We start from the raw sequence: 23720 nt of genomic DNA on the forward strand, positions 1-23720 counted from the left end.
GCGTCCGTTGCTGGCACGTGGGGGCGGCAGGGAGGCCGGCCCGCGTACGTCGCCGCCACGGCCGGAAGAGGCGGCGAGGCAGCCAACCCACGCGCTCGCAGCGGCGGGGCGATCTGAACACCTTAGGCGCCTGCGCACTGGGGTGAAAGCCGCGCTCCCCTTTCCCCGTCAGCAGCCAGCACGGAGCCCCGTACGCAGGCGCACGACGGCGCGTCCCCTGCCCCCGTTTAGTTTCGGTTTATCGCTCCGCACCCCACCCCGCGCCCTCTGCCCGTGCAGCGGCGAGGCAGAAAGCACGGCGCAGCTTGGTGCTCTCCCCCGCCCCACAGCGGGGGGAGCGCCCGCGCCTTCGGGCCTCCAGGCGGATTTCCGCTCCGACGGCGCCTCCCCGCCGTGACGCTGCTCTCTCCCCACAGCTCGAAACGAAACGGAGCAAACGGTAGCAGGCAGCTGCCATGCAAGCCTTTGGGCGCGTGCGCGGCAGCACGGGACTGAGGCACCGGGAGGGAAACACCCGTGACAGAAGAGGGGGCGGGAACCAGGCCTGAGGGACGGGCTGTGCCTGCCCCCGGCGGACTACTTACCGGAACGGGGGACGCTGGGGACTCCGCACTCAAAAACGAAACGTCAGAAAAGCCATGAAGCCTCTCAACAGCGGCCACCTGCAATCTGCTCAGCTCATACTTACGGGCCCTGGATTTTCATCTGCTTTCCTGATATGCAGGAGCGGGTGAGACTGACTAGAAAAAGCCAACAAGACCCACAGGAGCAACGTCACCTGCTGATGAGTCACCAGAGAAACACGATCAGCCTTTTGCTATCAATGCCACAGGGAGACTATCTCTTGATGCAGAACTGCTCAGCAAATGGAACAAATGAGGTATCCGAGAACTGATCTACTCAAGCTATCTCCCTTAAATAAGATATCATCACCCTATTTTCACCTTTGCAACCTGCCTCCATTCTCTGTACTTCAGTCTAATTAAAGTTTCTCCAAACCCGATCCAAGAAAACAAAATAAACCATCTGCTGTAGTTATAAAGAATTAATGCTGTGAAGGAGACAATTCACCAGACATGAAAGTGGTTTAAAATCAGTAAATTATATCCTTGCAGCTGCCAGATGTGAAATGAAATGAAAAAGGCGTGAAGCTAGTCAGTAAGAATAGGCAGAATTAACTGAAATTAAGGGCGGGGGCAGACGACACACACCAAGAGGAATCAAATAGTGCTGTCCTAATTGCAGGAAGAATTTTTTCTGGTTTTGAAATTGGAGGGGGCAAAAGAACTTCCTTCTAATATTACCAATTTTCTATGTAGTGTCCCCCACACATTCCCCACACGAGGTGCATATAGTCTTACTTTATAGATCACATATTAATAAATGTGATGGACCTTAAAATACCTTAATTCCTGAATCATTTTGAGTTCAGCTATGGATGAGTCTCTTAGGCTTATCCTACCTGATTCTGCACCATCCAAAGAGCAAAACGAAGAAGTGGATCATGTCTTTTAGGATTAGAACTTACAAAATACTTCCCCTCTTCTGAAAAACATCTTTTTAAAGAGCTGACAGCCCTTTGGATTACAGACTGAGGACTGGGTGCCTGTCAAGACAGACAAATGAGAGTAAGTTCAGGAACAAGAAATTACTAAATAAATGGAAGATATACTAACTATAACTGGGAAATTTAAATGTTAGAAATAGTGAATCAAATAATGTAGTTATGTATTTGGGTCATAAGTACCAAGCAAAGGGAAACTCCTTACATACTGTAAGAAAGCAAAGCTAATAGTAATACTATAAGTGTAAAATAAAGTAAAATAAGTTAAAAAGGAGTAAAGCAAGGTAAGTATTTGGAAATAATAATAATTTCCAACCCCTTAGTGCTAGCGAAAAAATTCCACTGGATTGCTCCCATGGTGCTTTATTTTTTTCATTGCTACTGGGTGGTCAATTTGGTTTTTAACTGCATGAGAACTAATAGATAACTTGATGAGATCTCTGAAAAGACATGTCCCAAGAGTAGTTAAGAATTGCATCTTTGGAGTTTCTTCTCAAATTGAGCAAGCATCCTTTAATGCAAGTACACCACTGGTGAAACAACCACCCAAAGGACAAAAAATATTTTTAAAGCTAAATAAACTGAATATGATTGAAAGGCTCTGCAGGATAATATACTTGCATCTATCTCTGCTTAACACTAGTAGGAGACCACTGCTTGGGCATTAAAGCAAAGTAATATGCCAAGGAATAATAGTTCCTTGTTACAAATACCTTTCCTTAAATGCTGTACTCCATAAAGAAATTTATTCAGTTCTCTGTTATTTAATATTTTAAGAATGACAATTCCAGCTTTAAGTATTTCATTCATTTAAAAATCATAGGTATTAAACACATACAGCATGTTATACTTCAAAGAAAAATCAAAAAATTACAAACATGAAAAAAGGGTCCCGACTCATGCACTGAAGCTTAAAAGCTCCCACCTCCAAAGCAACAATTATTTTAAGATGCATCTCAATTATAACCACTTTGCAACACAAAGTAAAATGGGAAATGTACTCTGTATCTATGCTATACTAGATCTTTTCGTAAGACAAGAGGCAAAGTACTGGTTTTGGTGCTATGAAATTAAACAGGTTCTTAGTACTACCAATAATGCTCGCAACAATGATACATCCTTCGTAATGCAGTGAGGCCACACATGAAAAATCTCAGACTTTGGTTTCCTGCTGATGTCACTGAACATGAATTCAAGATTCTCATGTGCCAAGTCAACAAAATCAAGTAATTGGGGTGGAAGCCTGGGAATTGTTTTCATTAAGATTGCAACATTCCTTTAGCATGTGTGGTGTAGAACTTTTCTCATGCTGTTATCCAGGAAATTAAGACTGGGCTTGTGGAGAACCTACTGTAAAATATATGCAGATTGTAAGTCAAATACTATCCTTCACATTTCTCCTGTAATGCAAAAACTGGTTACACATGGTCAGGCACAGAGCAGTAAATTATTTCACTGAAACAGGTATATTGACTAATCAAAGATATGTCAAACTATTCTGAAGGCATGCTTTTCATAAAGTTTCTAGAATGAATACAAAAAAGTCCAACAATTAATAAAAATTTTTAGATAAATCAATTAAATCCTGTATTTTATCTTTGAATGATATTCCCACCAAAATGAACAGGTGCTGTCTCTTAGTAATGGCAGAACAAATCAGAACTCTCATTTTCTAAGTAATTCACAGTGGAAACTAATAACCAGTTCAAAAACTGACACAAAAATATAGGCATATGTGAAATACAAGCAAAGGGTGGTAGAGAACTGCAATTGTACCCTAGTACTGTAACTAGCTGCTTTTAGAAAGCACTACTTACGATTAAAAAAAAAGTATATCCATATACACAAGCCCTTCAAAAAATTAAAAAACAGAACAGACATCCAGTCGACCTATACCCCCCAGTGACACTAATTGAGCATTAGTGTTCTATCTTCTCTATTAAAACAAGAGCACAGAGTTCAGTGGCACATCTGAGAAGAGCACAGATGCCTGTTCTGAAGATTTGTTCACTGTTTTTCCAAACAAGTGGTCATTTTAATCAAGGGATCAACTAGAATTTCCTGTAAAATGCAAGGCAAACAGCTTCATGTATTCTCACAGAAAAATCAAAGCTCCTACCAAATAAAACTGACATTTGAGGGAAAATATAACTTTGAAATACACCCAAAACACATTCTTTCTGCTTTTTGTACTAGTTCCACTTTAGTCAGCTTTTACAGTTGTGAGTTCTCATTTGGTGCAGAGTCAATACCAATGAGAAAGATTGTTTTCTTCCACCATCCCTAAATATGCAAAAAAGTAAAGTTGTAGCCCAGTTTCTCTATTAATATGGAGGCAGGTGGTGTGCCAGACAACTCAAAAGGCTATGCACTCTTCTGAAATTTAAACCAGGTAAGCAGCCACACCCCTTCGCACTCCCTCCCCCTAAACCTGTGAAGCACTTAACAGACAGAATTTCCAACAAGACTTATAATAGTTTTAATTACCCTGATATGAAATAAAACTAAGGGAAGACAATCAATCTAACACGCAGGTGATCTTCCAGATAATGACAGAAAAGGAAGAATGTTAAAAGGGAATGCCAGTGTTAAGTTGCTGCACTAGGATGGCTCTGAAAGGAAATTTTCCCCCACCTGCTCCTCACCCAAGAATCTTCCAGGAACAGAGTGCACAAGGACCAAAAAAAACCCCCCAAAAGCAGTTAATACTATTGAAAATAGTTAACCAGTTAATCAACTGGAAACTTAAAATAATTTTGCCGTGTTCTGGATAACATGTTTGACCAATATCTGTAGATTAAACCAGGCCCCAAATCTAGGATGGTACCTAAAAATAAAATTACATTTTAAAAAAAGAGGAGGGAAAAAAGAGTGAAAGGGAAAAAAAGAAAACGAGGCAGTAGAGCAGTAAAAGAAACTTGCACTGAAAACAAATCTAGCTCTGGGATAAGCTGGAGCAACTATAAAATTAACTTAGTCCAAATTTCAAAACACAAGGATTTGTGCACTTACCAAGGCACTGCCATGCAGGTTGCGTTCCACTTCCCAAGAAAGATAATTTAAAATTTGACTAATAAATGCCCTTTTCCAAGCATATCAAGCCAAAAAGTTGGTTTACTATGAAGTGTCACACTTACAAACAATATAATACATGTTGAACTAATGTTAATCAATTGGCATTATTTAAGGATAGTAAAGCTTAAGGTAAAACCATCAACAATAACAGGAACATGAAAGCAAGTCTCACAAGCAGTTCAATGTCAAAACTTTTCCTTTCTGTATGCCACACTTAACACTACTGATCCAAGTATCATTGAATATTTAACATCCAGCACTCTACTGACTCAAAGTAAGCTAACCTGAGAATGTGTCAAAAAAAGGTTAGGAAAACGCTTGCACACTACTAAACAGGTCGGTATTTTAAGGCTGCAGCACTGAACAGAAGCTTCCTATCTGTAAAACCTTAAGTTCCCAACTCCAAAACAGGAAAATAGAGCTACTGCAAAAAGGCTCTGAACACTTAGCTAGGCTCTAACATCTGAAGTCAGAAGCAACAAGACATCCTACCTTACTGAAAAATTAGCAAAAACATTGCTGTTCTTTATTAACTGAGGGTGTCAATATGGCAAATCACAAATGTTTAGAAGAGCAAAGGAATGCAAGCAAAAATAAAAATACAGTATTAAAGACAAATCTCTCTTTAACTGACTAAAAGATTGTCTTCAGTAAAATATATTTCTTAATATGCCAGAGAGTTCAAAGAGTAACTCTGAAAATTGACGGCTCTACCTTCAAAACAATCTTTGTAGTAAAAGCAATACATAAAAAACCCCAATGCATATGAACCTTGTGAAGGAAACATTTATGTAAGCCTCACCTTGTCACTGTCATCATTACAAATGTGATCTTGATGGATTGAGTGGCATTGAAAGGATGTGCCAATGCTACCTACAAAAGAAGGTGGGGGGGGGGGGTGAAGAGAAAAAATCATTAAAATGATAACCCAATTCCTGTGAACACTAAAAATAAAGGCAAATTTAGCAAACATTCTTTTTTCCCCACACAGAAGAGAGATTTAGTTGCCAAACAGCTATGTCTGACAAGTCATGCGTTTAATTCTGGTAACACAATAAGCATCAGAGAGACATTTTGCATAGTGTGCCAACAGTGTCTTCACATATATTTTTTCTAAACATTTAAACAGAATAAAATCAGAACTAGTTCATCAATGCAAACCAAACACATGCAGTGAAGTACATACACACATATAAATAAGGAGAAGCTACACACTTCATGTTTAGGCAGTGTAGTCCATATTCTTCACTACAGACAATTTTCAGCACCCTGAGGAGCCACAAAACAGCAGTCTCTTTCCAGTGATATGTTAAGAATAAGAGTGGGTGGAAAGATTCAAGGTCAAAGCAGAGAAGTTTTAATGATACCTATTTTTTTTGTAGTGGAATTTCTGCCTGCTTAAGGTCTTTCCACAGGTTTCTTTATGCCTAGGAAAAAAGGGACAGCACACCTCTGCAAAGGCTTACCCCTGTCCTGTGACTTCTGTCAAGGAGGGAGACAAACTAAAGTTTGATTGTATCCATACAGATTTTCAAACAGAGTTACAGAACTCCTCCTCACATTGTAAAGTTTTATTTAATGTCCTTGCTCGGGAAGTACAGGAGCAGGGTAATGGCTGTTGTTGCATTTATGCTTCCCCAAGATGATTTCTTCCTGCAAATACTAAGCAAAACAATTTTTAAAAAAGCAAGGAGGAAGAAAGTCTTATTTGTAAAGCTACACCATTTCAGGATTTTCCTTACAGAAGATCTACCTAGAACTTTTCTCCAAAAGTTTCTTGTGGCTATTCTGTTATAATTTTGAAATGTTAGTAGTCCTATTCTGTAAGATTCACCAAAAAATTAACAGAAAGAGTTTGTCATAAAACTTTGCAGTCCATGTGTTGTTTTGGACCTGGACAGAACTGATCAAAGAACATAATCGTTTAAACAGGCAGCCAGCCATAGGCAGAAATCATGGCCAATTAGTGCAAGCCCCCTCTAAATCCCTCTGTATTGTGGGAGAGAGAGCAGAGGAGGGGAGTTTGTCACTGCTTATTGTCATCACTACCTCAGGTAAGAAACAATGTATTTAGCATTAAAATTGCATTTCCCCCGCCCTGAATTCTAAAACAGAAAGTAAAGAATGGGAGAGAGGGAGAAGCCGTTTCCGTCTCCTTCACTCCTTTGCGTATGCACTCACACACACACACTCTTTAAACAGACTGGACGTCCTTGAAGAATATGCTGCTGAACTCCAAGGAATATACCGTCTCGTATTTCAACCACAATTGCTACTGCTATCGCTATGCCACATGAATTCTACTGAAGTTGGTTGTGGTAGATTTCCCTTCTTAGCTGTAGTACAAAGTATGGAAAAAACAGTACTGTACTGCACAGGCACTACCCCAGCAGTCAGCAAGAACACGTTGAGCCCTATCCAGCAGTTAGCATCTGGATGTTGTTCATTCATGAGCTTGAGCCAATTCACATCACTTTAGTATTGATTCACACCACTTGCAGGCTAGCTGGCTTTACCACAGCTACTGGGAACCAATTCATGTCATGGCTGCATGTAGACACTCTCCCGAGGTTTCCAAGTTCCATAGAACAGCCAATAGTGTCCAGTTTTTCTGTCCAAATGTTTGAAGTTGCACATGCTATCTGAACACAATTCAATCAGACAAACTTCTAAGTAAGTTTCCTCATCCACTTAAATATTCTTTTTCCAAAGCAAAAAGTGTCCATCAAATAAAATTTAATCCACAAGAAAATTCCAACATACCCTGACCTTATTAAGAGGAATAGAGCATTTGACTTTCTTTTTCCTGAAAGGTACTATTAAAACTTTCATCCCAAAATGTGATACACTTAATGATTTCCTTCTTTTCCATACCTGAGTTGCTTTTAAACCAAACAATTCTTAAATTGGTTTTTAATGTGTAAGAGTGCACAGTGGTATCTAACAGAAGTTCACCAGTAGCATATTTTATTACATACGCTACATAAATCTCTTGAAAGGGGCGGTCTCAAAAGATCCTATAGACTAGGCAATGTATAAGCTTTATATTTGGCTCACATACTGAGGAGGTAGTTTACATACTTTCATTTTTATACCAACATACGAAGTCTCTAAGACTTCATGTGGGGGAGTGCTAGTGAAAGTGATAGACATCTCAGTGCTTATTGAATTGTAATTGTTGTGGTTTAACCTGGCAGGCAGCTAGACACCACACAGCTATTCGCTCATTCCCCCCCCTCCCAGTGGGATGGGGGAGAGAATCGGGGGGGGGGGAGGAGTAAAATTCGTGGGCTGAGTTAAAGACAGTTTAATAGGACAGAAAAGGAAGGTAATAATAATAATAATAATAATAATAATAATAATAATAATAATAATAATAATAATAATAATATTTATTATTATTATTACAAAATAAGTGATGCATAATGCAGTTGCTCACCACCCACTGACCGATGCCCAGCCAGTTCCCGAGCAGTGGTCGCCAACCCCCCAGCCAACTCCCCCCAGTTTATATACTGAGCATGACGTCACATGGTATGGAAGATCCCTCTGGCCAGTTTGGGTCAGCTGTCCTGGCTGTGCCCCCTCACAGCTTCTCGCTGGCAGGGCATGAGAAGCTGAAAAGTCCTTGACTAGTGTAAGCACTACTTAGCAACAACTAAAACATCAGTGTGTTAAAACATTATTGTCATCCTAAATCCAAAACACAGCACTGTACCAGCTACTGGGAAGAAAATTAACTGTATTGCAGCCAAAAACAGGACAGTAATTCAATAGTCATAGACATGATTCATTAGAGTTTAGACCTATAATTATCAGCTTTATAGATGAGCATAATAATATGCATTGTAATATAATGGCAAATTGATTTGATGGCCTACCATTGACTATTTTACTGCTCTACCAATTTCCTAATAATGTGTTCATTAATTAATAAACTTCTTAACTGCTTTGCATCTATTATGTCTCAAGTCTCCAGTCACAGGGCTGAACTCAAATCCTGTCAGTAAGGCAGGCATGGCACAGTAGACATCAATGCCATGTATCTCCATGTGTCCTTTCCCCTGAATGTGCTTGTAGTTCTGCAGTGTCTTGGGGTACCAGTTCACAGTAACCCAGAACTGTAAGCTGACAAATATGATTTCAGATTTCATGATATTTGGTGTTTCCCTTAAACATCTGTCTTCTGCAGTAATGCTGTAAACATCTCAGAACATTCTGGTTTTAAATTTACAGAAAATATACTTATGAAGAAAAGCGTAAAAGAAATTGAGTGCAATCAATTTTTTGGGAAAAACACACAAGAGGAAAAAAGACTATACCTCCCCGCACTCGCACATTTATTTAAGTTCCCGTTTCTAAGGGAAACTCCTGGCTTTTTAGTGGCCAACCTCATTTTGCAGAAATTCTGAGCTGGCTGTAGACTCAATTCAAGCAGAAGTATTAAAAAAAAAGAACTTTTAGATACTTTAGTAGAGATTTCTATTAGGTGAATGATGGATTGTGGAAATCCATAATAAACAATATGTGTGTATATGTAAAACATGTATATATGTGTATATATACACACATACTTGTATATACCTATGCATATGTACAGACATTTATGTAAGTGTATATATATACACACATGCATGCAGGATACATTTTATTAATCTATTATTTATAACAACATTCTATTATTTCTAGAAAATAGTCTATTATTCATAAATAACCACTCTTCAGAATTGTTCAGTCTTGCAGTCAGTATATTCAAAATATGGGATTAAAGGATAGTGGGATATGAAAGAGTGGTACCCTTTATCATTCAGACATTAGAAGACATTATTTCTGGAAGAAGTTTGCTATAAAGGTTTGGCACCTAAAATGAAGGTGGACACAGAGCAGTAGAAAGGTCTTACTTTGCTTTATCCCTTTGTGCAAGAAAAAACACACAAGCAAATTAATCTCAAATTTGTGAAAACAGAACTACCTTACAGTAACTTCCCTATATTTTCTTTTCTCATCATTAAGCCAAATATTCTGTACTTTTTTCACAGTGGGCATCACAATACTAAGCATGACTATTTTGAGCCTCCCCTTAATGCCTCTCAAAAAATAATAGAGCTAATAATGCCATTTTACAAGTGAAGATAAATATGAAAACTAACACTAAAAAACCTGCAGGTCTTTACAGCAGAATTTTATGCAGTGTATATGCACAGCCAACAGTAGGAAGTTACAATGAACTTCCTTTTTGCCACGTGTTCTGAGAAGAGGTTTTGTTGCAGAAGAAAGGGCAGCTGCAGAAGGTTTGGCATCACTGTGTTAAAAAAATGCTCCACAGCAGACAGGAAGGTCCGGACAGCAGCAGCACATTCCTCCGGGGTCCCTAACATCATTATGCAGTGACAGTGAAGAGAGATTCTCACAGCTCTCGCCTGTCACTACTATTGATTTTTACCCCTCTTCCCTTAGCAAGATTGGCTTTGAGAGTCTGTTATTCGATGTTCTCAGTGGGAAACCTGACATTTAGCACTGACAATTCTGCTTACTGAAAAAATTTTAAAATTCAGTATGAGGAAAACTAGGTCCCTTCTTGCTTGGTCTGCAAAGGAGTCTTTGCCGTTTTGTTTACAGATGCATGTTTGCTAGCAAATGGACCAGCCATAACATACTGATTTACTGAAATTAAACAGAACTAATGCCTTTTTTTTTTTTTTTAAATCAGAAGCTTCAAAAGATGTTAGACAATGTTTATAACAAAGTAACATCTTTTGTTTCAGGAATTTACTTGCACCTACTATTTACTACTGTGTTGTATACCTATCTACACACACTCCCAACTATATTCTGCACGTGTGCATATACATACATATACATTTACGTGCATGTACATACAAATAGGTGTCTAAAAGTATGTGTACATACACACACACACGTTTTACATACGCATATACACATATATTGTATCTTTTATTATGGATTTCCACAATCCATCATTCAGTTACATCACCACAGTTACTAGGAAGGTAATTATGGACTTCATTAAGGATCAGACAGCAGGAGCAGATGAACAACTTGAGAAAGTCTGGTTTTAGATAAGGGTCCATAGTTACATAAGAATCCTGAGAGATACAGTAAATGTGACTCCTGAGCAAAACTGACTCCAAAGCTTTGTTACTTACTACTTAGAGAACTGCAGAGATAAACATGTTCTTTGACAGAATGGAGTCTCTGGGCAAAATACAGCCCATGTTAAAATATGAAAGTTAAGAAAAGTCTTTGTTGGAGGGAATAGCAAAAGGACAACATGGTAACACATTACCACAAGACTGAAATTAGTTAACTAGGTAAGCATAAATAATTAGCAACATGAATAGGCAGGCTTTGCAAAAGGCGGCTCAGGAACACTGGAAAATAGGTACACTTGCAGATTAAAATATTACATATATAGTTTATATAGAATGCCAGCTCATACTCCCAGTTTTAATACTAGCAATAGAAGCTTTGATTGCCTTGTTTCCTCTGTCTCTACAAATAACTGCAGAACTTGCAAGCTGACAGAGATTCTATAAGCAAAATATCCCCAAGATGGAAACTGATTTTTATTCAGAGTTGTTAGGTTTAAAAAACAAAAAAAACCCCTAACCCTCTTATTTACCACTGTTGTTCAAGAAATGAGTATCAGAAAGACACTTGGGGGAAAGAGAGAGGGTACTATAACAGTCAGAGCTTCTCCACATACTTTACTGTAGAGGCTAAGAAGACAACGCACATCTCAGTTCACCCCTCTAGCATGTCACTGTAAGACCGCAAATAACCACACCCAACATCTACAGTACCATTAAACCTACACATTATCCAGTATGCCTTTTGTTTAAATTTCTGCTGGAGATAGTGATGAAGCAAAACCACTATTTTTTTTTTTTATTGTTGTTGCTGGAGATCACGATGCAGCAAAACTCTGGCTTCTGAGAATTCACCTGCACTTCTGCACTACTCTGCACTTCTGAGAAGCCAGAGTTACCTTAAAGCCACCAAGAAAGTTTAAGAAATAATGCACTGAGAAGAGAAAGAAGCAATAAACTGAATCCTGGAGAAGAAAATCAACAACAGTCAGCCTGAGGGCCTCTTCTGATTGTAACACAACCAACAAGACACATAAAAACATGAAACTGATTTAGTTCTTTTCATAGTTCTTAGACAAACGTGAAAATTGATTTAGTTCTTTTCATTGAGAGGGGAAAAGTGAAAAAAAAAAAAATCACTTAACCTCAAACTGATGATTTTGGACACAACACTACTTCCACTCTACAAATTTATCAGTATGTAGTCCAAGACACAAGACTTTTGTCATCAAATTATGTAAGGAATGCCAGTTAGGTTCCCTGGTGAAACTTTTATCAATGCAGATGTAAAGATTGATTAAGATATGTTAAAGACATAAATTCATGAGTTCGTAATGAGTTATTTGGCTAGCTGGTCTCTTCAGACAGAACTGAAAATTTGGCAAAAAAAAAAAAAGAGCAAGCTGATTTTTGGACAGTTATTCTTTTGAAAAAAAAATCATTTGCCCCCAAGCACAGAGCTTCATAAAATTAGCTTCTTTCTGACTTATCACTTCAGAAAAAAAAAGTTATTTTGCCATAGGAGTCATTGACCTTGGCTGTACTGGCTTGAGCAGCAGCAGAGCATGCCCATACTGTGTATTTTTGTAGGAAGGGAGAGTAAAGAAATCACTATACAGTTGAAGTTTCAAAGTAGGAAGGGAAAGAATGACGAGTTTTAAACTGTTCAGAATATGCAAAGTTCCCTTCCCATTTGATTTAGACTTATGCAAAACCACAAGTGTTTTCACTAGGAACACTCCATATGTGTTCTTGAAATTTGGAATCGATTCAAGCTCAAAGGCAAACTAAAAAAACCCAAAGAGAACACAGTGTTAAGCATAAGGCTTGACAGCTTTCTGCCCATTATCCCAGAGGCAGAACTAAAGTAAAAGATGACCTCTTGGATTAGTCTAAGATAAAAAAGATAACCAGCAAGTAATGAAAATAGTTCAGTTTTGACAAATTACAAATACATATAAACTTGTTTTGGGCATTTATGCATCTGGATAATGAAAGAAATTTCCAGAGGTGGTGCAGAGCCTACCTCTAACCTCAATATCACCTAAAATTTGTTCTCTACCAACTTAAATTCATAAATGTGGACCTTGCATTACAGGCCACATTATAGGCTTTACAGATAGGTTTTCAAGAACAGCAGTCACATACATAATCACAATTACAAGCTGGCTTTGTTCTAGCTGCAATGGATACCAGCAGCAGCAACACAGCTGCAATAGTACAGCTTTCAGTTAGTAAATACAATGTAGGACACCTGGACAGCCCATTAGGTTTCATGTTGCCATAGCTTCAATTCTAACAATATCCACATTACCAAGAAAAAAGCTAGCTTGGGTTTTATCCACGTTTCCGTCATACTCACCTGTTCCATAAACAGAGCCACAGACAACCAAATGCAGTTAGCAGAGGATATGGCAATACTTTTTTATTTATTTATTTATTTAAACAGGGTCTTTCATAGTCTTCACACCATACTTGTTTCATTTCTGGTCAACTACTTACCAATGCCCTACAGTACAATAGCAAGATATAAGACACGATCCCTTAACTGTCAAAAGTAAAGATTTTACAGACAACCTGGCTGCTTCGCACCAATTAGCTGGCTGATCTCACCAACAGCCTCACCAAAAGCAGCCTTCGAAAAGGGTTTCTTTCAAAGACAGCAGTGATAATGCAGTCCCTTGAATGGGGCCAGCAGAGGTAACAGATCCAGGGGCACTGACACAGAGGATTACTACCTAAAGGCTCTGCTCCACAACAGTGCAATCTGTAATACTGAGTTACACCGCCAGGAAATCCGGTAGGATTTGTCCTGTTTTTTGTGTTTTTTTTTTTTTTTTTTTTTAACAGGCAGTTTTTAAACAATTATCATGTTTTTAAAGCATTTTCTTTCCGAGAAACATTACACTGAGACAAAGCTGAAGAAAGGTTAATCACCTTTCACCCATCTGCAAGGAAGATCAACAGAGTCAGAATCCCAAGGGTGACCTCAGCAGCTTTCTAGTCTGCATCACCGAAGAGTTTTTGACTGTGGTTTAACAGAGAAACGATGCTGGAGGACTGAAAGGAACTATAAGCCAATTTACAGTGCCCTGACTGCAGGGAGTAGATAGAAACTCGATTAAACTACCTTCATATCCCCAAATTGACACTGAATTTCAGACCAACTCAAGACTAATTGCACCTTAAAGCTAGCAGGTCCTAAGGCTATTATAAGCAAGGCTTTAATTCTGACTGAAGCATTATCTCTGCTCAAAGCTGACTGAGAGTAGGGAAAAATGCCAATAAGACTCCTATGTAAGTGACAGAATATGGCACATGGCCCACTGCCCACAGCACCTTCCCAAATGCATTTCCTTGCTGCAGTGTTCAGGAGATGCAACTGTGAGGTCTAAAGCCCATCATCTTCTCAAGCAACATCCCAGGCTGAACTTTCTTTCCCCCCCATGATCCAAAACATTCTCCCTGCTGTGTGAGTAACAGTGCACTTTGTAACAGTCAGCTTGTTTACTCAGACTCACAGCTTCTAACACCTGGGTGACAAAACTGTAGCCTCAATTTATGCTGAGACACCTCCAAGAGACAATAGGCATCCATGACACATCAGATCAGCCATCCCTTCAGCATTACCAGTATCACGACAGGGTACAGAGTAATGCCGTTCAAGTGATGCACAGATAACATGCGCTTGTATGTGTGTGTACACATATCTATATGTAATACACAGACACACAAAGTCTCAGACTTAAGAACAAATTTGAGTTTGCCTTTTACCTCTTAAATACAGTTAAATTCTTTTTCACTCCCTTTTTCAAATCAAAGTGAGATCCCTGCTTAACATTATGTCTTGAACTCAAGGAAAAACAGCAGTTCTTTTGTAATAAGCAAGAAAGAAGAGTACTGCGCTCCCCAGCTACCACAGGAAAGGGACTGTTTTCCTTCTAAACCCACACTTAAACTAAACACCAAAAAGAATCTTCAGAATCTCATGGTTTCTGCCTAACTTGTGCATTGTAATAAAAAGAGAACCAACATCAGGTTTGAATGGCTTGCTTCATGCCTGCCAGTATTAAACAGTCCAAACTCACACAATGCTAGTCCAAGGGAAAAAGAGGTGGGAGTTCAATCCTTTTAATTCAGTCATTTCAGAGCTACTGGAAGTACCTCATTGCTTAAATGAATGATACTGATTAGTACACTCACTGCCTCCCCTCCCCAGCACCAGTCTGATTAGAAAAACATTTGTATATGCCACCTGTACTAGTAAACTTACTTTATCTAGAGTGATGATGTTGAGCCTCACTAACTTGCATGAATCAGAAAAGTTCCAGGGTAAGCGTTAGATTTGCAGACTAGAGTTTGCAAAGTAGCAATGCATAGAAACAATTAAAGTCTGAACTGGAGCGAGTTTAGACTCTTAATCAACTGCTCCCTTTAAAAAGCCTGTGAGTTGAGTGGAGTATATATATTCTGGTGAGATACAGCCATGGATGACCAGTCTACTTCAAAAGATGCAAGGAAGACAATCAAGAGGTTAAATCATCTGTGATCTAAGAGCCTCAACATCCAAAAAAAGTAATGCAAACCACTCTTGCAGATGTCTGGCATCTGCTAGTCAACAATATTCCTCTATTTGCCACACAGTATTTAGATTTTAGATGTTCCTTCTAATTCAAGAGCCTTTCAAACTGCAGTGAAGAAGTTACTTAACAGGTAAACAGAATATTTTGCTATTACAACGAAAAAGTTAGAGGTGAGTTCAAGAAATAATTCAGCTACTTAGGCTGGTCAAGTAAGAGACGGTTAATTTGCAGCCATATTATAGCACTTATCAATTTTTTTTTTCCTATGCATGCAAATCTGACCATTGTCATGGTTTAACCTCAGTTGGCAACTGAGCACCACACAGCTGCTCGCTCACTCCCCCCCCCGGTGGGATGGGGGAGAGAATTGGAAGAGCACAAGTGAGAAAAACTCGTGGGTTGAGATAAAAACAGTTTAATACTACTACTACTACTACTACTACACAAAAGCAAGTGATGCACAGTGCAATTGCTCACCACCCACCAACCGATGCCCAGCCAGTCCCTGAGCAGCAGCCCCCCCCCGACAGCTTTCCCCAGTTTATGTACTGAGCATGACGTCACATGGTATGGAATGTCCCTTTGGCCAGTTTGGCTGTGCCCCCCTCCCAGCTTTTTGTGCACCTGCAGCCTTCTCAGTCAGTAGAGCATCGGAAGCTGAAAAGTCCTTGGCTAGTGTAAGCATTACCTAGCAACAACTAAAACATCCGTGTGTTATCAACATTGTTCTGGTCCTAAATCCAAAACACAGCACTGTACCAGCTACTAGGCAGGAAATTAACTCTATCCCTGCCAAAACCAGGACAACCATGAAGAAGAAACACGTTGTATCTTGCCTGGGGGTTGCAGCTATGCTAGCTGCATATAACGCATATTAGGATTGCCATTCTTCCCTCTTCCTCCACTCTTCTTTTTAGGAACTCCAACAAACTGAAATGCCACAGGTTTCCCAGAGCTTTGCATTCACTTTAACTTCTATTGTGGAAAGAATTTATTACATGCTGGGAAGAGCTAATGTTCTTCAGTTGTTACCACGGGTAACTTTTAAGCAACTCCTGAGCACAGAGTACACATATCTAAGAGGCTGTGATACAACTCTGGATGACATCCTAGCCAGGAAGCAGCCTAAAGTCACTAGAGAATAAAAAAAGTAAAATGCCTCCTGAACTTCTCTCCTTCCCTTCCTCCTGCTTCCTTTACTTGCCAAGAAATCCATGCTCTTGTTCAACTGCAGGCAGCGTAGGTCTGCTGGTGTTTTCTGGTCTCCCCTTCCACCCCCTGGCCCCAGTCAGACTCACTGGTAAACCTGCCAGCCCCTTTTCCCCACCACAATGCTCAGCTGAGGGATGCTGTCCTCAATTCCACATTGCCAGTGAAAACCTATTTTTGTAAGCATCAGAAAGCATGGTAAGAGTCTGCAAGAAAAGCTCCCTCAGCTTCTCCTTTTCCTGCAGCTATCATGGAAACACACTGCATGCTTAATAATTAGCAAGAAATGGGATGAAAATGACACAATTGTAAGCTCACAGTGAAATCTGGGCCCATGTTTATTTCATATAAGTTAAATGTACCTTCCAGTCACACTTCTGACTGAATGACACCTCTCAGATATTTTAGGAGAAAGAGAGGAACCTAAAGGAAAGACTTTGTATTTTAAAAACTTGAAGTCTGATATATTTTAACAATGCCAGAGCTTAAAAAAAGGGACAAAGAAAGTTACTTTAGTACAGCAAAAGGCCTGAATACTGAGGCAGGCCTCTAAGCTTCATAAACAAAGCTCACGTATAAATCAGTACTGAAGAAAGACCTTTTTACCTGAGGTTTCTGCTGTGTCTCTACAAGTCTGCTTAAATACTTTTACTTCAAACAAAGAACATCTGATTTAAATGTAATAATTTAAATTTACAAATACAAACAGACTGCTTACTCCAGGAACTCTCCACAAAATGGCCCTCAGAGAAGCAGTCTGAATATAACCCCATCTATGTACTCTTTTCCTGTGCTTGCAAACAAGCTTATAATGGCCACCTCACCCCATAGAGGAAACCACTGTGGCCTAACTGTTGCCTTCCTCCTTCTGCATTAACTTTAGCAGCTCCATCTTTTCTAGTGAAGAGCAGGAACAGCTACACTTCAGATGGACTGGTAACCCACAGGCTCAACCACACTGTTTCATCCCCTTCATAGCAGTCTTGCACAGGGGAGAGGCCACTGCTTTGGTAGCCATCCAACTTCACCCTGCAAGGTCCAAATTCTGAAAGGATTTGCATATTTTTAAGTTAAGCACATATCTGTGTGGAAATCTGAGTCACTTCCATACTAAAGTGTCCGAGGGATCCAACCCATCAGCAACATGCTTCCCCATGTACCCTAGATTTGCAAGATTTTTCCTCAACTAACAATGCAGTATTACTGGATAAGCAAAGGCTTTCAATGAGCATATAAGGTTTTATTGACAAATTATTAAAATAATTTCCATACAAGATTTATATGCATAAACTGTACTAACCAGCATGCCTAGGGCAAATAATCAGATTAAGTCAGGCTTCAAATAAAATGAACATCCCTCCCAACATTTAAAGAATTCTTGAAATCAAAGGTGTTAGAGAATACATGTTGACTTTTATAAATTCTGTCTGTATGCACTGTAAAAATCCCTACAAAAATGAAATTATTGTACATGAGGAGCAGACTTTTGGAACATTCTTCAACATTCAACTTTGTTATTTAAAAAAAATACTGAAACACATCAGAAGTAAGTCCTTACTGTTAGCTTTTTTCATCTCAAACATTACTCAAATTCTATTTCGGATTTAATGCAAGTGCAAAACTAGTATTTTAAAGTTTGTATTTTCATATCTTTACAGTGCACATACAAAAGCAAGGAACGTTTTCCATAAGGTTATTGACAGCTGTCTGCTCTGCTCTGGGGATCAGTCTTTCCTGCTTTTTCAAGGAGCAGTTCAGGAAGAAGTCATCCAGGGAAAAATTTTAAAGCAGCAACAAACCTTCAGGAAATTAGGTTAATGCAGAAACACTATTACACCCATAAACACAGTACCACTATTTTATCAGTACTCTTAGTACTCAAAATGTCAAGAGATGAAGGGTAACTGATGAGATTACATAGCAAAACGTCAACAAAATCTGTTAGCAGGTTGTTAAGTCTAGTTCATAATAGTAAGACACAATCAGAGAAAAAACAACTACATATAGCAGGAAGGTAAAAACACTATCTGTGTCAAATAAGCTATTTAATCATAGGGCCAAAAGTAGGAAGTCACTTTCTATTCTGAGGACAACCTCTATGATCTGAGACTAAGAAGTGATCTTCCTAAAGTGATACCATTTAGGAAGTTCTAATCTGTTATTATAAGGCTATTCTAAAAAAATGCTGCCACAATTATGCATGTATTAACAGGTATATACTATCCCCCCCAAATGGCATGTTAAATTTCAATCAAGTCCTACTTTAAAATAGACATTTAAAAGCCATTTCTTCAATTTGGATATAATATGAAACTGTTTATTAACATCATTCCCACTTGCTTTGCCACTCCAGAGTAAAACTTCCATCATAAGTATTTAATATACACTGTTTATAAATAGAAGCTGTTCAAAGATAGGTTTGATTACAGGATAGAGTTAGACCATTCCCTCTCTGTTACCTTTGTATCCTCCTGTCTCTGATGAACTGAGTTCATAAAAATCACACTGTTTCTGGCTATCTCATGCAAGTGTCACACATGGAAGATTGCCAGTAAATTGAGAGTAGGAGACCATTTAAGAATTTTGCAACAGCAAGCCCTGCGTCAGATGACTGCTCAAGTAGCCCCCAGGGAAATTCACTGTGGTTTACATTCAATAGGGCACAAGCTTATTTCAAAGAATCATAAAATGGTTTTGGTTTGAAGGGACCTTTAAAGATCATCTAGTTCACCCTCCCTGCCATTGCCAGGGACACCTTTCATTAGATCAGGTTGCTCAAAGCACCATCCAACCTGACCTTTAACACTTCCAATGAGGGGACATCAACAACGTCTCCACAACATGGCAACCTGGTCCAGTGTTTCTCCACCCTCATCATAAAAAATTTCTTCCTTATATTCCTAAATCTACACTCCCTCAGTTTAAAACCATCGCCCCTTGTCCTGTCACTAAAGGCCTTGGTAAAAAGTCTCTTCCCATCTTTCTCGGAAGCCCCATTTAAGTATTGAAAGGCTGCAATAAGGTCTCCCCAAAGCCTTTTCTTCTCTAGGCTTAACAACCCCAACACTCTCAGCCTTTCTTCATAGGAGAGGTCTTCCAGCCCTCTGATCATTTTTGTGGCCCTTCTCTGGACCCGCTCCAACAGGTCCGTGTCTTTCTTATGCTGAGGGCTCCAGAGCTGGACGCAGTACTCCGGGTGGCATCTCATGAGAGCAGAGTAGAGGGGGAGAATCACCTCCCTTGACCTGCTGGCCACGTTTGTTTTATGCAGCCCAGGATATGGTTGGCTTTCTGGGCTGTAAACACACACTGATGGCTCATCTGATTTTTCATCCACCAGTATCCCCCAGGTCCTTCTCCACAGGGCTGCTCTCCATCCATTCATCCTCCAGTCTGTACTGATATTGGGGATTAGACTCACCCAGATGCAAGACCTTGCACTTGGCCTTGTTGAACTTCAGGAGGTTCACATGGGACCACTCCTCAAACCTGTCAAGGTCCCTCTGGATGGCATCCCTTCCCGCAAGCCTATCAACTGCACTACTCGATGTCATCCGCAAACTTGCTGAGAGTGCACTCAATCCTGCTATGTCATTGATGATGATATTAAATAGTATTGGTCCCAGTACAGACCCTTCAGGGACACCACTTGTTACTGGTTTCCACGTGGGCGTTGAGCCATTGACTGTAACTCTTCGGACATGGCCACCCAGCCAGTTCCTTATCCATCTAACAGGCCATCCATCAAACCTGTATCTCTCCAATTTAGCAGCAAGACTGTTGTGTGGGACTGTGCCAAAGGCTTTATAGAAGTCCAGGTAGATGACATCTGTAGCTCTTCTCTTGTCCACTGATGCAGTCACTCCACCGTAGAAGGCCACCAGGTTAGTCAGGCATGATTTCCCCTTGGTGAAGCCATGTTGGCTGTGTCTAATCACCTCCCTGTCTTCCATATGTTTCGACATAGCTTCCAGGAGGATCTGTTCCATGATCTTACCGGGCATGGAGGTGAGGCTGCCTCATCGCTAATTCCCAGGGTCGTCCTTTTTACCCTTTTTAAAAGGGGATTTGCAAAAGAAAGCCAAGAAATAAAAGTGTCTGTGGGATTATTGATAAAAGATACATGAATCTGAAGCATCTCAACTGCTCCCTGGACATACAGAAATACCACCTAATACATACGCAAACCTTTGTGTGGGGAAGGGAACAATTTTCCAAAAAATTCCTTATTCCCACAACCAGTTCATATTTCTTAAGGGGTGATCTACCTACACGCTCTGCAGATAATTTCCATGCTGCTGGGGACAAGGTGTACAGATTCAGATGAGGGTACTCCCACTGGACTTGGCAGTCAGGTACTTCAACCAAATGAACAACACAAGAATCAGTTCCTCTGTCTGACCAGTCATTCTCCTTAGATCATTCTCGTAACAAAATCATTCTGAAGAATTGACATCAACTTAAATTGCAGCTTGAAACCTACTACCTCTGCTGCTAGAGCACAAAAACATACTTCTTAGCTGCTGTATTACAGGACTTTTACAAGACTTACCTACACAGAAATTGATACTTGAGAGACAAAGGTTGATACTTTGAGACACAGAGATTCAAGACAAGCAATGTTTTATTTTCTATTCTCCTCTCCTCTGCTGCACAGTAAGATTCACAGCTCCTACACTGGAATTATCTCTGATATATATCAAAAGGAATTAATAATTTATTAACAAACTAAAAGGAACCTCATTTTCTGCATTACAGCTCTGCAAGAGACCGACACTATTGCCAACACACTCTGAACAGCATCTCCAGTTTACAGTGTCTGGCCCTTGTGGCAGCTTTGCTTGGAGGTTAGTTACACAGCCCCCTTGCTCTTCCCTGGTGGCTATTTCATCAGGTGTGCTCCTGCACAAGTACAATCTAGTAGAGGATGCTCTCACCTTGCATATGCACATTTGATGCCATTCCAGAGTGAAGCATAACATTCATTTACACAGATATATAGTGGGGTGAGACCCATCACAGAAAATACTATCCAGGAGCCAAAACATAGCAGTGCCTTTTCAGATAAAGCCTCTCCTCCAGGAAGTTCATTATCTACTAGAAAGAAGGAAACATTCTTCCTGTTCTTGTCATCTTACAAAAGGAGGCTAACAGCAGTACCATAAGCCCAAAAGATATCCAAAAGCTTAGGCAAATAGGTATAGAACGAAAGAAAACAAGTAAATCAATCCTAGAACAAAAAATAAAACTGGCAAGCCACAAAGCATTTAAAAAAAAAAGTCTTTTAATCTTGTCATAGAATTCAGTTTTTATCATCAGCTATGTGGGAGCTGAAGCAAGAGACGCAGACAAATACCCAGCATAACTACATTAAAAGCCAGGTATGAGCAGGTAAGAGCACACGGATACCCTTAACAGTGCTCTGTTATTAATAATTAATATTAATGGTTTTGAAGATTCAGCTGTCTTGAGTTTCTGAGCCTCCTGAATATAAGTTATTTTTCAAAAGCTACCTGAAATTTCAAGCCATTTGTTTTTCTCTATTTGTAACTAGACTATTAAACTGATTTTCTTGAAATTAATCTTCTCTTGAGAATCTCATTAAGACTCTGAAAAATCAAAGACCACTTATGCAAACTGTTCAGCAACTTCTTTTTGGATGCAATGAATAAAGTGCTTTCTTTGGCTTAAATTTATTGTCACCATTACAACATAAACTTGTTTTCATCATTAGAACAAAAAACAACCACAGAACCACAACTTTAAATATTAAACTCTAAACCTTAGCTTGTTGCCTCCCTCCTGTTTCTTTATGGCATCACCCACCAAACCCAGCATTAATTTGCACAAAGACTTTTTTTTTTTTTAAATAAAAACCTTAAAGTTCCCACACAGCCTCGCCTGGAGAAGAGAAAGCTTCGGTAAAAATGTTGCTAGTGCTGCCTGACTCATGCAGCCTTTAACACAGATAGGAAACAGCAATCCAGAGCATGCATTTATGATCAACTTTTTCCAATGCCTAGTTTTATCAAGAAATAATGTCAGTGAAATCCTGGAACCAAAATTTTAAATATACCTACCTCAATTTTATTTTATTTTTTATTTTCACTCTATGTTCAGTCTAGCCATAAAGCAAAAGGTAACCATGAGGCACTGCCTACTTAGGAACTGACCTTGCAAATATCTGTTTGAAACAGGCTCAATTCTGAAAGCATGGTTAAAGATGTATGATCAAGCTACCTCTAGGAAATTATCTCAAGGGAAAGCTCAAGCTCTCTCTAAAGACAGCTTATCTGCTAAAATGGGAAAACCTGAACACAATTAAAATTGGTCTCAGAGAAAAGCCAGAGAAGCCAGAGTTAAGTAGTACTTTGTTACCGTGTATGAGCTTTCCACAACCCCAACCTCCCTGCAGCTGATAAGTGCCTACTATTACAATTTACATTAATAATCAGTAGGAGTGACTTGCCTGGACAAAATGAAAAAGTTAATTTATATTTGACGGGCCATGAAATAACCTTCTCTCTTCCTGTATTTCTTGGTCTCGCTCCAATTAGTAAGCATTTGTCTCAGTCTTGTTTCCAAGAAGAAACCATGTTTACGTTCAGCATTTTATGTCTTTTCCTTCTTATACCTGCAGAGTAAGGCCATTAGCAGCCAGAGACACCACACCAACTTTTTAAAAAATAAAAGAAAATATTTAGTAATATTTTTGTTCCCTGAACAGATCAGGTTATGATGATAATACACAGGTTACTTGGAAGGAAAAGAAGAAAAGGTTGACAGCACACGTCTTTTATCCCAGTGCTGTACCTACATGGTAATAGAGATTTCAATTCCACAATATCACAGTTTTCCTCCCTTTCTGGATATATCGTGTCTCAATCTGATAAGCTTTTCACAAAGAGAGAAACTTTCCGAGGAACCTCAACTTGCTTTATCACAAGCAGCAGTATCATTGTAATCAATGAGGCAAAGATTCTGAGAAAATAAGAGGGAAATTTGATATCTACACAGCCGAATGTTTCTCTGGAAAACCAGATTCTGCTTTATTAGACTACCATTGAGTAAGCAAATTACATCAAGCTGTACAGCACAGCAATTCTGTGCTAATTTGTTGTGCCTCTCATGGGGAAATGCTGCAATTCCTTCTGATTCTTTTTTTCTTCTCTGGCTTTT

At 39.4% G+C, this 23720-nt stretch overlaps 1 protein-coding gene across 4 annotated transcripts in view; it reads right to left on the reverse strand.

Moving 5' to 3' along the window:
* RNF38 (ring finger protein 38) overlaps positions 1-23720 on the reverse strand; it is a 125452-nt gene that overhangs the window by 51464 nt on the left and 50268 nt on the right. For 2 of the 4 annotated variants that reach the window (XM_076362922.1, XM_076362921.1), the window contains exon 2: positions 5442-5512. The exons of 1 other annotated variant lie outside the window; for it this stretch is intronic. In XM_076362922.1, coding sequence (XP_076219037.1) covers positions 5442-5512 — 71 coding nt within the window. Of the gene's footprint in view, positions 1-584; positions 675-5441; positions 5513-23720 lie in introns of those variants that run through there. One more of the 4 variants, XM_076362925.1, reaches the window with a different exon arrangement.

This window comes from Aptenodytes patagonicus, chromosome Z (assembly GCF_965638725.1).
Source record: "Aptenodytes patagonicus chromosome Z, bAptPat1.pri.cur, whole genome shotgun sequence".
NCBI lineage: Eukaryota > Metazoa > Chordata > Aves > Sphenisciformes > Spheniscidae > Aptenodytes > Aptenodytes patagonicus.